The sequence below is a fragment of the Leptodactylus fuscus genome, chromosome 1 (genome assembly GCF_031893055.1).
Source record: "Leptodactylus fuscus isolate aLepFus1 chromosome 1, aLepFus1.hap2, whole genome shotgun sequence".
Classification (NCBI taxonomy): Eukaryota; Metazoa; Chordata; class Amphibia; order Anura; family Leptodactylidae; genus Leptodactylus; species Leptodactylus fuscus.
In genome coordinates this window covers 331,870,655-331,885,895 of record NC_134265.1, presented here as the reverse complement: position 1 = coordinate 331,885,895, position 15,241 = coordinate 331,870,655, and the positions used below count along the sequence as shown (strand labels likewise).

At 42.8% G+C, this 15,241-nt stretch overlaps 1 protein-coding gene across 2 annotated transcripts in view; it reads right to left on the bottom strand.

Moving 5' to 3' along the window:
- Positions 1 to 1,179: 1,179 nt before the first annotated feature.
- ZFYVE28 (zinc finger FYVE-type containing 28) overlaps positions 1,180 to 15,241 on the bottom strand; it is a 134,513-nt gene continuing 120,451 nt past the window's right edge. For both annotated transcript variants that reach the window (XM_075261114.1, XM_075261115.1), the window contains 5 exons: positions 8,867 to 9,021; positions 7,345 to 7,461; positions 4,635 to 4,739; positions 4,184 to 4,287; positions 1,180 to 2,209 (listed from right to left, as the gene is read on the bottom strand). In XM_075261114.1, coding sequence (XP_075117215.1) covers positions 2,078 to 2,209; positions 4,184 to 4,287; positions 4,635 to 4,739; positions 7,345 to 7,461; positions 8,867 to 9,021 — 613 coding nt within the window. In that variant the 3' untranslated portion in view covers positions 1,180 to 2,077. The remainder of the gene's footprint in view (positions 2,210 to 4,183; positions 4,288 to 4,634; positions 4,740 to 7,344; positions 7,462 to 8,866; positions 9,022 to 15,241) is intronic.

The window sequence follows — 15,241 nt, the reverse complement described above, 5'->3', positions numbered from 1 at the left end:
CTAGTTTAGGCATTTCATACAAAATCCTATAATAACTAGTGGACTTAAAGGGGTATTCCTATTGGAAACTGATGTCCGATCACCAAGATAGGTTTTAAAGAGATACTCCTACTAAAATATTGACCTATCCACTAGACAGGTTGGGGTCTGCTTAGTGGGCGTCACTCCTATAGGGTATGAATGGAGTGCACATGCTCAACTCTGCTATATTTTTATCTCTAAGCAGTTAAAGGGGATGGGGAACTGGGCTCACCTGGTCTCGTGGACACAGAGTCCCAGTATTAAAGGGGTTGTCTGGGATTGTGATATTGAGCTCCACCACTTCTCTTCATTGGTCCCATGACCATGCTGCAGCTCAGTCCTATTCAAACGAATGGGACTGAGCTACAATACCAACCACAACCACTATATAATGTCTGCTGCTGTGCATGGTAAGTAGTGAGAAGCAAACAACATAATAGTTCAGGACAACCCCTTTAAGTCCTCCACTGATCAGACATTTAGCTACTTTCCAGTGGATAGTTGATTTTTGGACACAATAACCCTTTAAGAGATGGCTCCACGAAGTGCCAATCATAGGGCCAGAAGGGCATCATGGCTGGTTATTAGAATAGGTTTTCACTTGTTTTTATATGATCCCTACATAAGAGTGATCCAGCCCTCAAGAAACCACGAGACTAGATATTAGGACTTCGTACAATCCAGATGGCAGAATCCCTTTAAAACACAAACTTTGTATTAAAAGCAATATTTTATAATATATGACTTAAAGGGAGTGTGTCACCAGAACCGAACATATCAACCCAGCCCAGCAGACAGAGAAGTTAGGGTCACAGGAGTCAAATAGTGTTTACTCCTTGAGGCTCGCTGGTCCCATTGCTGTTTTTGTCAATATCCAAATGAGTACTTTGAAGCAGCCATTGCACCAAAGAGGTAACCGGCAATGCCCACATTGCTCCAAAGAGCTAATTTGCAAATCAACAACCCCCCCCCCCAAAAAAAAAAAAAAAAAAAAAAAAAAAATGGCAATATCTTGGTGACGGAAAGCATCCTTTGATTGAGGTGACCCTAACCTGTCTTCGGCGCTGGGTTCTGTAGACAGACTCCCTTTAAGAGCAATTCCTAAATTTCTAACTAAAATAGTATAACTCATGCTTTAAGATTCTCTGGCGCCCCCTACTGAGTAAGGCATTTCATATGCGTTGCCAGGATTGGGGGAAGGGAGGTGACAACTGCTGCGAGCCCATTTCTAGCTCAGATAAGTAGTTGTCATTTTTACATCCCTCATTTAAACTTGGGCTTAGCAAAATAAGCAGGATTACATATAGACCAGGATTAACTATTACAATACTGCCCCCTATCTAGAAGAATACAGAGATGAACAAGTAGAGAAATTTCCAACTATGACTGGACTTGCTCCTTAAATGAAGATAAAATCCAAGAAGTAGTATATCTAGTATGTATATAGTGTGTGTGTGAAAAGTTATTGCTGTAAACCAGGAAAGCATATAAGCCAACACAAACTGCAGCGAGCGGACTGCAACGACCCTTACAAGACCCGTGTATCGTCAAAAGAGAAAAAAATCCTATGAGTTATATGTCCTTAAACCATCTTGATTCTGCTCCACAGATGTTGCTAGAGGAGACGACACAATATATATATCTAATGGAAGAGAGGATCCTCAGGGGAGGGGCTTCCCATGTGCTCCTTGTGGGAGGGGATTCCCAGGTGCAGAGGTGCAGCCATGCTTTACAGCTGTGCTGTGACAGATGCTACAATCTTAAATGTTTAAGGTAAGCAGTGATGCAGTGAGATCCATGAAGCCATACTCCTTGTAGTCTTCAGTGTCATGGCGTTTGCTGTGCCAGTGCTGGAACATTTGGAAGACTGTACTGAAGCCGAGAGCCACGAAATTCATCCTTTTCTTTTAGCAGCTTAAGAAAAATAAAAACAATCAAAACTTCTCTGTACAAATAATATTAATAATAAAAGTTTAACGTAAAGCCCGCATGCCTCCAGCAAAGTCCTCATTCAGTGAAGATTCTTGGCCCGAGCGCCCCCGGATATATCATGGCATCAAATTGCAGCTTTGTCACTGTAGAAGGGAGTGACGTGGAACATATAACAGTGCGTACAGACGCGAACCGGCTTCATCTGCCCGTATCGCGGTAATGGAGCAGAGTGGGAAGAGCAGCGAGAACAGAAGATCTGGAATATAGAAATAAAAAAAGGGACAATTTAATTTATTTTTCTTTAAAAGAGCCCACCAGAATATGAAAGGGTTAACAAAAATGTGAAGAATGGGTTTTACTATATTACTTCTATGCAGAGTTACGGTAGGCCCAAAGCCTGAGGCTGTCGCCAGATACAGTGTTGTCATGTCAGTGTTGTTGCTATGCTCTGTTCAGAGATTCCCTTAGCCGCATGTACTGTCAAAATGGCAGATCCCTCTGCAGGAATGGACAGATCTATTCATAACTCAATGGGGTCTGCTGGGTATAGTACTGAGACTCCCATAACAAACGCTAATGTGAACAAAGGTTTAACGTGGAATCTCCATCTTGGGAGTACATAGCATATCAACAGAATATACCCTAAATGCCCAACAGATACACGTCCTACCACATGTATTGTGAGGTTTGGGGTCCCTTGAGCCCCATCGCTAAACACAGTGTAGGAAGAGATGGCCGCACACGCACAGGTCTCTCTATTCACTTGTACAGAAGATTCTGTCTGTATATCAGGGGCCAACTTTCCTTCATTCGGGCAATTGGAGGAAGCCCTGAGATAGATGCGGCTCCCCAAGGACGTGGATATACCGTAAAGGCCAAAAAAGATGGAGGGACCCCTTTAAAAAAGTTTGATGAATTAGCCTTAGGCTGTATTCACACAGAGTAACGCCAGGCGTTTTTTGTGTGCTTTTTGCACATAGCACAGCGTTAACGCCGTGTATACGCCGCGTTAACGCCGGTCAACGCCACCGCAAAATAGCGCGGCGTTAACGCGGCGCTATGTGCAAAAAGCACACAAAAAACGCCGGGCGTTACTCTGTGTGAATACAGCCTTATAATCAAAAACCCAAATACATCAATGATCCCTTATATACTATATACATATAACTGTCCCTACCCGAGCCAGGGGCCTGCAGGACTATTTAATCCGTACAAGGCTGAGGAGGAGGAAGATCCTGCCCATGTTATAACAGTGTATTAGGATTGGAGTTCTCCTTTACAAGTGTTTATATATATTTGTCCCATATAGGAACAGACATGGACCTATCATTTGTATGGGAGAACCCTGGGAGCGGCTGCGGTGGTGCTGACGGGGAAAGGCACGGCCCAATATGGCAGCTCGCGCTACTGATCACTCCTATAATCCTGCACCTTTACTTGACCTTGCAGTGAATGGGAATGGATGAGACCAGAATAAAAATGTGAATTAATAACGGAAAGAAGTCGAAGAATCGGACATCTTTACAGTCTATTCCTAGCAAATTAGGCTTTGTTTTACAAGCAGCGACTCCTCACCAGGGGCCGATAATAGTTTCATGATTCACTACGGCGTTAACGTCCGTGAAATATAGGTGGAAGCGCAATGCAAACTGAGCGGGCGTGATTTATATCTGCTTATTATACAGAGCGGTGACTGTAATCTGCATGGGGCATCTCCTCTGCCATAAAGCACTTCCGAAACCGCCAAGTAAGCAGATGTGGCTGCGGTGTAGGAGCGGAGCACCTTACAGCTCTTTAGGCATGAAATCTATATAAGAAGATGAGTAACTTTTTGTTGAGTAACTTTTTTGCTTTACTGCAGATTTGGAGTTTCCAATTTCCCAACTAATGAGCAAGTACATGTCTGAGCCCCAATGGTGGACATGCCCTTTAAGCATCTCTGTGCATGGTCTTTCACTCCTTCAGTATTCTGTATGAGTCCTGGTTGAAGTGGCCCGGGAGAGAATACCCTAAGGATAATGGATTTGCAGACAGCAGAAGGAGAAGAGTGTTTTGATCTTGTAGGAGAAAGTGACTAGTGCACTTCTATAGTGGATACAATACAGGAATGCGTCTTACAGGGGCAGTATCATCACATGGGCATGGACAGAAACCCCTGTAGCTAAATGGAGGGCATGATGCATATATATACAATTTTAATAGTCACTGAAGAGCCTTGACCGTCACTTACCTTGCCGCAACTGCGACAGTGGTGTTTCCTGCGGATGACAGTAAACGGAGCTTTACATGCAGTGCACAGGCTACAGACTTCATCCGGGACCCAGTCAGGAGGATCTGTGCCAGATGGAAGGTAAATGAAGACCATAGATCAAATATATACCAAAGATTTTATGTGATAACATCATAGAACTAAGACCAATGTCTTAGTCTGCATAGGAGCTGCATACACAACACTGTACAAGATCTTAACCAAGACTTTAGGAGAAGATGTCTTAATAAACTTTAGACACACTGGATCAATGAAATATAGAGGACTGAAAGAAAAGGGTATGAGCAACCTTAGTATATAATAATAGATCGGAAGTGGGGCATGCCATAAATATCTAAGATAGGAAAGCCTCATTAAGGAAGATGTGGGTTACTTAAGATGAAGATGCATAATGTATGTGTCCATAAAATACCTTCAAATTCCCCATCTCGGGCCTTGGCAGCCAGCTCTGAGGAGGAGATGGTCTCCTGGCAGAGAGCACAATCTTCTAGTGCAGCGCTCCTTAGTCCTTGGCTCACTGCAAAATACACGGCACCCATCAGACATATCATAGGATGTGACCCCTCCTCTCACAGAGTGGATCCCTGTGCATGATGTGTAAGGCCCGGTTCACATCTGCATTTGGTATTTCATTTGGGGAGTCCACTTGGTGACCCCCTGAATGGAATACCGAATGCATTGATAAGCGGTGAGCTTATGAAAGCACATGGACCCTATAGATTATAATGGGGTCCGTGTGTTTACCGCACGAGTCGTGTGGAGAGGAAAGTAGTTCATGAAGCACTTTTCTCTCTGCATGACTCGTGCGGAAAACACACGGACCCCATTATGGTCTATGGACCCCACACATGCCCACAGAAAGTGTCCTTGTATTGCAGTTCAGCTCTAGTGCAAGGAATAGGGCTGAGTTGCAATACCAGACACAACCTGTGAACATATGTGGTGCTGTTAAATCAAGAAAGCAGCCATGTTTATCTAATCTTGTACAACCCCCTTAAAATATCTGCCTGTGCGTGCAAGATATGGCACATGGGACGTCTTTTGATAGACACATGTTGTGGCCTAATACCATGTTTTTGTTTTGTTTTTAGCAGAACAACCTAACAAACCCCTCAAAACTACTGACATACAGTATTAAATACATGAACCTTAAAGAGTGATTTGGGACACTAAAGCACCCACAAGTCATTGCTTTGTAGGGATCAGTGCCCACAATAAAAATCTAAAAGCTTAAGGGCCCCTTCACATGGAGTTTACGCTCCGCTCATTCAGACACGTATACACGAGCGCTTCAAAACACATCCCATTCACTTCAATGGGAGCGCGTGTAAAGCCGGCTTTATGTGCGCTCCCATTGAAGAGAATGGGAAGTGTTTTGAAGTGCTCGTGTATATGTGTCTGAATGAGCGGAGCGTTAACTCCTTGTGAAGGGGCCCAAATACTCCACCTGGGAACATGGATGGGTTTAATGCAGGGCAATTTGGGTCCGGGCCCTTAAGAACCTGTGGGTGGTTTAGTGTCTCAAATTGACCAGTTATGTTCTCTTTAAGATCTATTACATTTAGTGTGATCTCCACTAGAGGGCAACATTGCACTACTATTTAAAATTTCATAGAAACTACCAAAAATTTTAGGCAAACAATTTCCCAATCAGGACTTTATGAGACGTCCTACAAGAACTTTACTATGGGGCAACACGGTGGCTCAGTGGTTAACATGCAGCCTTGCAGCAGTGGAGTCCTGGGTTCGAATCCTGCCAGGAACAACATCTGCAAGGAGTTTGTATGTTCTCCCCGTGATTGCATGGTTTTCCTCCCATTCTAAAAAAGTACATTGTGATCCCTATATGGGGCTCACAATCTACAAAAAAAAAAACTTTACTACAGTATGTACCGATGATAAGAAAAAAAACTCCAAAACATGCTTTAAGGCTCTAGTGTCAGACTGAGGCTCCTTGGCCCACCTGATGAATTGATTCGAGGGGGGCCCACCCTCCCACAACCCCTAGGACAGGGGTAGGCAACCTTCGGCACTCCAGCTGTTGTAAAACTACAACTCCCAGCATGCATACTTGCTTTGCTGTTCATGGAACTCCCATGGAAGTGAATGGAGCATGTTGGGAGTTGTAGTTTCTCAGCAGCTGGAGTGCCGAAGGTTGTGGACCCCTGCCCTAGAAAATAGACCATAGGGCCCTATAAATTTGGGTGCCTTCTGCTGTACTATCATCATGTAGCCTGGGCCAGTAGGGGATCCTCGGGTGCTTTGCTGGACTTTGTCTTACAGTGTAGTTACCTACAGGAGGCGCTATAGGCACATCTGGTGATGGACTAATTTGCTTGCATACTTTATATTTCACAGCACCGACTCCGCTATGACTATAACAAGCTAAAAGCGGGTGTAAATCCTATATAATCACTGCTGCCATATTATCCGTGTTGATTTAAACACAGTAATATATAATATGCGCCAAGTCATAGAAACTCAATTAGGAATGGTCCCAAGTCGTCCGGCAGCAGTCAAGTTATCAGGATTTATACCTAATTATTAGTATTACTTTATGGGCGACATGAGACCTGTAAAGAGAGGGGGCAGAGCTGAATGTGCAATGTGATCATGTATATTATATTACTGTGCCATATATCTTTTGTGTATCACGGATCAGATAAGACACGGCTATTATAACGTTAGGCCTCTTGCAGTCGACCATGGCCGAGATCAGTGTGCTATCCGTGTTTTCCCAGGTTGCACACTGACTCATTCATTTCTATGGTCCGTACACAGGACCGTGATTTGCACAGGAAACCTCCCCTCACAAAAACCTTACAATAAGGCCCATGCACAAAGCAAAGTGCCATCCGAGAGAGGACAATCTTGCAGTAGAATCAACTCAGACATATCTAAGTGTCACTCAAGTGCCTTCACGTCTCTGGAGGCTTCCATTGCCTTCTGTTCAGGGGACATTGAGCAGGATAGAACCTGTTCTGTATTCATTGGAACAGAGTGGACCATCGGACGCCCCCTCGGGAGAGCCTCGGCCTGCACACACTGTCGTATGCATTAGGCCTTACTGTCCCATGTGTAGCCCATATGTAAGTAGTGACCTATATAGTAATGCTGCCTACCTTTCTTCTGCTTCCCTTTGTCGTCCACCTCTTGCTTGGTGGCCATTACTTCAAATAACGTCTTCAGAATACTTCGTAAATCACTTGCATAATTTGTCTGCAGCTGATCGGCAACACCTGAGGAGCAACAGAAAACACCTTTATAGGGGTCAGGAATGGTCAAGAGATGGTCTTCTAGGTTTACAATAAGCTTATGTGTGGTATTGCAGGTTAGCCTCATGTCCTATAGGCAGGATGAAGCAACCATGTTTTTAAAACCCTGAACAACCCCTTTAAGTATTTGCACCAACACTACTAAAGCAGGTTGTCAAGGATTTTATCAAATATGGGGCAGAAAAAGAAATAAAATTAAAAAAATGTACCCAGACAAGAAATCATCTCCCACTACCTCCAATGGTCTTGGAGCAATGACATCATGTACATCGTGTCTGCGGCCGTCACATGAATGATGTATGTGATGTCATCACTGGCCTGTGGTTGTATTTCCTACACTAATGTTAAAATCCTGGACAACCCTATTAAAGAGTGAAGTACCCCCGCTTATAAAACAACTCTTCATAAATAAATAGTGCAGGAGAATATAAGAAATATTTCATAAATCTCATAAGATAAATGCTACTTTCCCCATGTATCAGGCTGCTGTCCTCTTACCTGCTTTTACAGTTACTTCTGACAAAGAAGTCTATGGAGAGGAGAAGGGGGGAGAGAAGGCTGCAAGAGAAATTCACATGCCACCGCTGCTAATCTCTGCTACACTTAGTAAGTAGGATAGTGCAGCACTTTTGACTCTACTATATCTATTTAGATAACTCTTTACCTCTGCACAGAGTGAGGGTATAAATCACATTGTAGCTGGCAGCAGCCTCCTTCTCTCCCCTCCTGACTTCTGTATGTGAGGCTGGACACAGATGATGGAATCTATTATTTATAAGGGGCTGAATAAACAGAAGGGGGAGGAAAGCAGCCTGGTAAGTGGAGAAAGGTGCATTTTTCTTTTATAAACTATATTACAAAGTTTCTTCGTCTATCCTATTGGTGGGAGTCCCGATCAGCTGTTTACTGTGACCTCTCACCAAGCATAGTGCCGTACAGCTGTATAGTGGCTGTGCTTGGTATTGCAGCTCAGCCCATTTGCTTGAATGGGACAAAGCCGTGAACAGGCCATGGGAATGTGATGTCAGGGAGATGTTGGACCTCCACTGATCTTCAAGTGCTATCCTAATCCAAAGTATAGGTCATCAATTAGTAAGTCCTGGAAAACCCCTTTAAAATGGTCTGCTAAACAGCGCCATTCTTGTCCACGACTGGTATTGCAGTTATCCTTATTCAAATGAATGCTGCAGTACCAGAGATGACACAAGAGTGGCGCCGTTTTGATTAGATTATGTGGCCCCTGTGTTGTATACGGTCAGGCAGTAATCCTGTTATTAGACATGCACATTTGTGCGGAGTCACATCTGGAAGGTGCAGAAAAGCGATCACGCCTGGTATTGAGGCCTGATGAATGCAGGAGAAGACGCACCTGAGATGCAGACAAAGAGCCGGTGAATGAGGTCATTACTGCTGTGGAAACGGGATCTGATCTTTTGTCTGGAAGCAATCTTTGCAGCTTTCAATGCCAGTTGAATTTCCTCCTGATCAATGTCATCAGATGAGCAGGAGCTGGTCATCAGGCTGCTGTGGAAGACATGACGGAAGGAGAAAAAAATAAGAATAATCAGCCGTGGTGAAAGCCGCCAACCCGCTAGTGATGTATTATCAGAGAGCATACAGGAAAGGTCAGGAGGGTGCACGCACACCGCATAGGAGAAATACAGATTTCTATCACAGCATAACAAGTCTGACAGATGCCTTCCCTCAGCTGTCATTACTGGAGACGCAATGTGACAATTGCGAGATGAGATTCCGGGGGTAATAGATAGCCGTCCAATAACCGAGACACCTGTCATAAGTTACCAGAAGAACAAAACTTACAACCCAAGTAAGGAGCGAGTGATTCCCAAACTTCTCCAGGCCCACACAACCTAGGGCTTCATGCACAGGATGAAGTTGTGGTCCGTAAGCTATCCGTTTTTGCAAATCGGTGGTTAGTATACCGACCCCTCCATTTCTAAGGCCCCATACACATGTTACTGGTTTTCACAGATCAGCACATGGGATGTAGAAATGAGTTGCAAAATATGGAACAGGTCCTAGGTCTGTCCTTTTTTATGGCTCAGTCCATACATTTAAAGGGGTTTTCTATTCCCAACTTTAGACCTATACACAGTAAAAGAAGAAGTGCGGGAGCCCCGTGGACTGTATAGCAGTGGTTCTGGTGAATGCACTCCCCATGAGCTGATCTTTGCGGGGTCCAGGTGTCGGACCGCTGATGGATAGGTCATCAGTCTGAAAAAGGTGAAAGGCACACGGACACCAATCCATGTGCCATCCATTCCATTTTGACAGACCCTCTATACGTTGCATGGGCATTAAGTTTTAGACGTCACTGCGAAACCCTAACCTGTTCTACAGACCATGACAGTCATCATCCATGGTAAGGTCACCTCTGTGAGCCATACCTGGCCATCATGCCTAAGTGACAACTCATCAGTGTGGACATCACATCAATACTAGGCCAATAATCATGGACTGTCTTATTAAATAAAAATATTTCTTTCCCCATTTTCAGACTGCTATTAAAGTTACTTCTAACATAGGAGTCTATGTAGGACGGAAGGGAAAGGAGGTCAATAATCATAGGCGGCCTTACTAAATAAAAATGCTTCTTTCCCCATTTTCAGACTGCTATTAAAGTTACTTCTAACATAGGAGACTATGTAGGAAGGAAGGGAAAGGAGGTCAATAATCATAGGCGGCCTTACTAAAGAAAAAATGTTTCTTTCCCCATTTTCAGACTGCTATTAAAGTTACTTCTAACATAGGAGACTATGTAGGACGGAAGGGAAAGGAGGTCAATAATCATAGGCGGCCTTACTAAAGAAAAAATGTTTCTTTCCCCATTTTCAGACTGCTATTAAAGTTACTTCTAACATAGGAGACTATGTAGGACGGAAGGGAAAGGAGGTCAATAATCATAGGCGGCCTTACTAAAGAAAAATGCTTCTTTCCCTATATCTATTAAAGACATGCACCTCCTCTTTGTAAAAACCACACATCCAAAAACACCCGCAATCTGCAGGACACCTTCATAAGACTCTAAAACATAATGGCGGAATGCCGAAGGTTGTTGACCCCTGTGCTATACACACACAGTCTATAGATGCAGCTCTTCCATCACTCCCTTATCTCTGGGGAAGGGATCATTATTCCATCACTTCCTGGAGACTGTAAAAAAGACTGTCAACTGATTTCCATTTATTTCAACTCCCATAAAGTGCACATCCCCTGCTGTAGTGTCAATATGATGGTCAATAGTCGTCAGGCAGTAAAGGAAGGGTGTCCTCGTGGGTACCCCTCATTTCAGCCTACTATATCAAAGCTGGGTAGCTACATTAAGCATGAATCTCAAGTATGTTGGACTGGAAATGTACAAGGAAAGGTGAGGCCCCACACCCTAATCTATGAACACCCTATACAGTTTATAGACACAGGGTCTATAGGTGGCATCTGATTTCAATGGATCGACTACAAAGGTCTGCAAGATTCAGACCTCGGTACGGGTTATGTCAGGGGACTGAAAAGAAGCCAAACCTCAACACTCCCCCTTACCATGTAAATCCCTTCACCCCACAATTTATGTGTACAGTCAGTGTAACCGCCCAGAACAGGACATAATGATATAGCTATACATTGTCCGGCAGTGCAGCGCCAGCATCAGAAACATATCCATTATTGGAGCCTAATCCTGAAATCAATGTAATGACAAGTAACATGTCAGCTCCGAAATCACTCTGATGGTGTAAGCAAAAACAATAGCGTGACATTAACCGGATCAGGAACTGGAAGCTGACATTAAACATGTGCCGCAAGGGGTCAATACAAGTCCACGAGTAACAGAAGGTGGCGACTGTGAGCAGCTCTGTGAACACGGTGGCACATCTCAGCTGCTGCAGAACTTCAGCTTCTGAAGCGCAGCACAATTCACACCCGAACTGCTGCAGCAGTAGGTGACAATACACACCTGAGCTGCTGCAGTACATTATAACCAGTGTTTGGGAGTATTTAAAATACTTGTCAGGTATTTGTATTTTGTAATTAAAATACTTTTTTTATTCAGTATTTTGTAATTAAAATAATTTTAAGAAGTATTTTACATATTTTAATTACTGTCTAAATTCAAAACAAATGTTGTAATTTAAATAACCCGCCTCATCACTCTCGTTTCTCGTATGAGGTGCGACGAGAGGAGGGAAAATTCTAGCGCGTTCCAGCAACGCATGTCAGCCTTGTAGTGAAGCGTGATTTATTTTTAGTTTTTAATCATCCCGATCGCGTAATCCATTACGTAAAATTACTTCAAAAATGGAGGAAAATCGTAATACCAGTGAAGGGGACGCAACCGACAATGATTCAGATCTCGAAGACCCTCATCTCCCTGCAATTTTGGGCGGAACTTTTTTCAAAATTAACAAGACTAAATCCGACGTGGCAGGGGCAGGACAAAAAGTGTCTGCTTACTGCAAGGCCTGTCCAAACAAGTTCTTAACGGGTAGGTTCTGAGCGGAGTGTATACTCAGTGTGAAGGCTCCGCTGCGGTTCCATAGGAATGAATGGAAGCAGCCGACACACAACCTTAACCCCCTGCACACCAGCTATGTCCATTCATTCTAATGGGAGACTAGCTAACATCTCTAGTAGCTACTTACCTGCAGAGATGGCTGGTCCGGTGCCTGGTGTTCTCGTTCTTCTTCACCTCGCTGCCCCCGCCTCCCAGGTTAGTGTTAAAGAGCTAAGAAGAAGGCGGGGCTTGTAGCTTAGGAGAGTGTGGGTGGGTACAGGGTGGGGAGACGTGACATCTCCCCTCCCAGTACCTGCCCACACTCTAACCCACCCACACTCTCTTAACCTGGGAGGCGGGGTCAGCGAGGTGAAGAAGAACGAGAACACCGGGCACCGGACCAGCCATCTCTGCAGGTAAGTGGACACCAGGGGGGACTAAGTAGCCAGAGGATTAAAAAAAAAAAAAAAAATCCTCTGTCTACTTAGTGATTAAAAAAAAAATCACTAGACAGCATGGATTCTAACAATTAAAGCGTTCAATTGTTAGATTCCATGCTGTATAGTGAATAGGATTGTTTTTAAAATACGATCTCAGATTAGTAAAAAAATCCCATTGACTTGCATTGGGATCGGAATTGGGATCGAGATCGGGTTCGAATGAAAAATGATCAGAAATTGGATTTCAAAATCGATCCTGAAAAGTCAAGATAGGCTCAACTCTAACCACAGGTCAAATAAACTCAATGTCGGGGGCCACAGGGTGGCTCAGTGGTTAGCACTGCAGCCTTGCAGCGCTGGAGTCCTGGTGTTCAAATCCCACCAAGGGCAAAAAACCATCTGCAAGGAGTTTGTATGTTCTCCCCGTGTTTGCATGGATTTCCATCCCATATTCCAAAAACATACTGATAGGAAAAAATGTACAAAAAAAAAAATGCTCTATGTGGGGCTTACAATCTACATAACAATAAATAAATAAATAAATAAACTCAACGTCCAACTTCCTTACTTATTTTACAATCCCCAACCCTGAAGCAAATTTTTAAAACCAGACATACGGTTTAGGGGTGCGTGAGTTGAAAGTGATAAAAGCCTTTTCCTTTTTTTTTTTTTTTTTTTTGGACGATTTATTTTTTACCACACTATTAAAAATTAAAATAAAATGTCGATTTAAAATTAAAAATTAAATATAATTATATAAAATATAAAAACAAAATTAATATCCTTTTTTTTAAAACAAGAAAAATACAGTGTCTTTAGATTCACGAGAATTGACGAGAATCTCGCCCACGCTGCGTTAACTTTATATTATTAATTAAATTTGATAATGATAAAAATGAACAATTTGTACGTTTTTAACATACTGTATTTACTTGTTTTTTTGTTTTTTTTTAAAAAAAGTATCCGATCAGGAATATATTACTGTCGGATTAAGTCATGAAATACTTTTTGAAGGCTTTTTGAATGCACATTTCGTGCTTTTCGGGAATCGGGATAGTGTTGCCAATACCGTTCAATTAAAAAAAAAAAATTCTGTATTTTTTCCCATAAAATCATTAGATTTTTATTTGCATTTTTTTTATTAAACGATGTTTTAAACCTATATATTACGCTTTTTGGTCTATGTTCAATTGTTCCATTTTTGTTATTAACAAATTTTTTGTTTAAATTTTCCAAGTATTTTTAAAATACTTTTGGAAATAGTATTTAGTATTTGTATTTAAAATACTTTCCCAAAGTATTTTCCAGAACATTGATTATAACCCACACCTGAGCTGCTGCAGGATATTATAACACACGCCTGAGCTGCTGCAGAACATTATAACACACGCCTGAGCTGCTGCAGAACATTATAACACACACCTGAGCTGCTGCAGAACATTATAACACACACCTGAGCTGCTGCAGAACATTATAACACACACCTGAGCTGCTGCAGAACATTATAACACACACCTGAGCTGCTGCAGAACATTATAACACACACCTGAGCTGCTGCAGAACATTATAACACACACCTGAGCTGCTGCAGAACATTATAACACACACCTGAGCTGCTGCAGAACATTATAACACACACCTGAGCTGCTGCAGAACATTATAACACACACCTGAGCTGCTGCAGAACATTATAACACACACCTGAGCTGCTGCAGAACATTATAACACACACCTGAGCTACTGCAGTACATCATAATACACACCTGAGCTGCTGCAGAACATTATAGCATACACCTGAGCTGCTGCAGAACATTATAGCATACACCTGAGCTGCTGCAGAACATTATAACACACACCTGAGCTGCTGCAGAACATTATAACACACACCTGAGCTGCTGCAGAACATTATAACACACACCTGAGCTGCTGCAGAACATTATAACACACACCTGAGCTACTGCAGTACATCATAATACACACCTGAGCTGCTGCAGAACATTATAGCATACACCTGAGCTGCTGCAGAACATTATAACACACACCTGAGCTGCTGCAGAACATTATAATACACAGCTGAGCTGCTGCAGAACATTATAATACACAGCTGAGCTGCTGCAGAACATTATAACACACACCTGAACTGCTGCAGTACATTGTAATACACACCTGAGCAGCTGCAGTATATTATAACACACACCTGAGATGCTGCAGAACATCATAACATCCTATAACATAACTTCTTACTGTGCATTATAAAGGCTATTACTGTGCCTGTGACTTTGCATTGCTATCTAGTCACCAAACTACGGAGACTGCAAATATTCTAATATTCCAATGTAGGGATAGGGGGATATTATCCCATCCATATAAAAGCTATATACGTCCAGTTCACACCTGCAAGCTTCTGACCGATGTCTCTTACACTGGACTTCACCATAGAGAAGAGGAATAAAATAGTAGCTCAAAGTCCCAGAGGGAGACACATTAAATAAAAAGTACAATCTGTTACTCCAAGTTTGTCTCTGAGATTTACACCCTGTTCAGAGCCAGCGAGACAAGCAACCAGGGAGTAATAGCGTGACACGTCTGGGGCAGGAGGACACGTCTGCTGTCTGTGAAACGAAGGAGACATTTATCTGTCTGGAGATGAAAGCTGCAACAGCGAGATCGGGAAATGATATTCACAAGTATAAAAATGTCCTGCAATATGTCCTAGAAGCCAATCTGTAAAACCGACCAATCACAAGTCACCTAATTATAATAATGATCTATTATACACAATCTAGAGAAGCTGGCC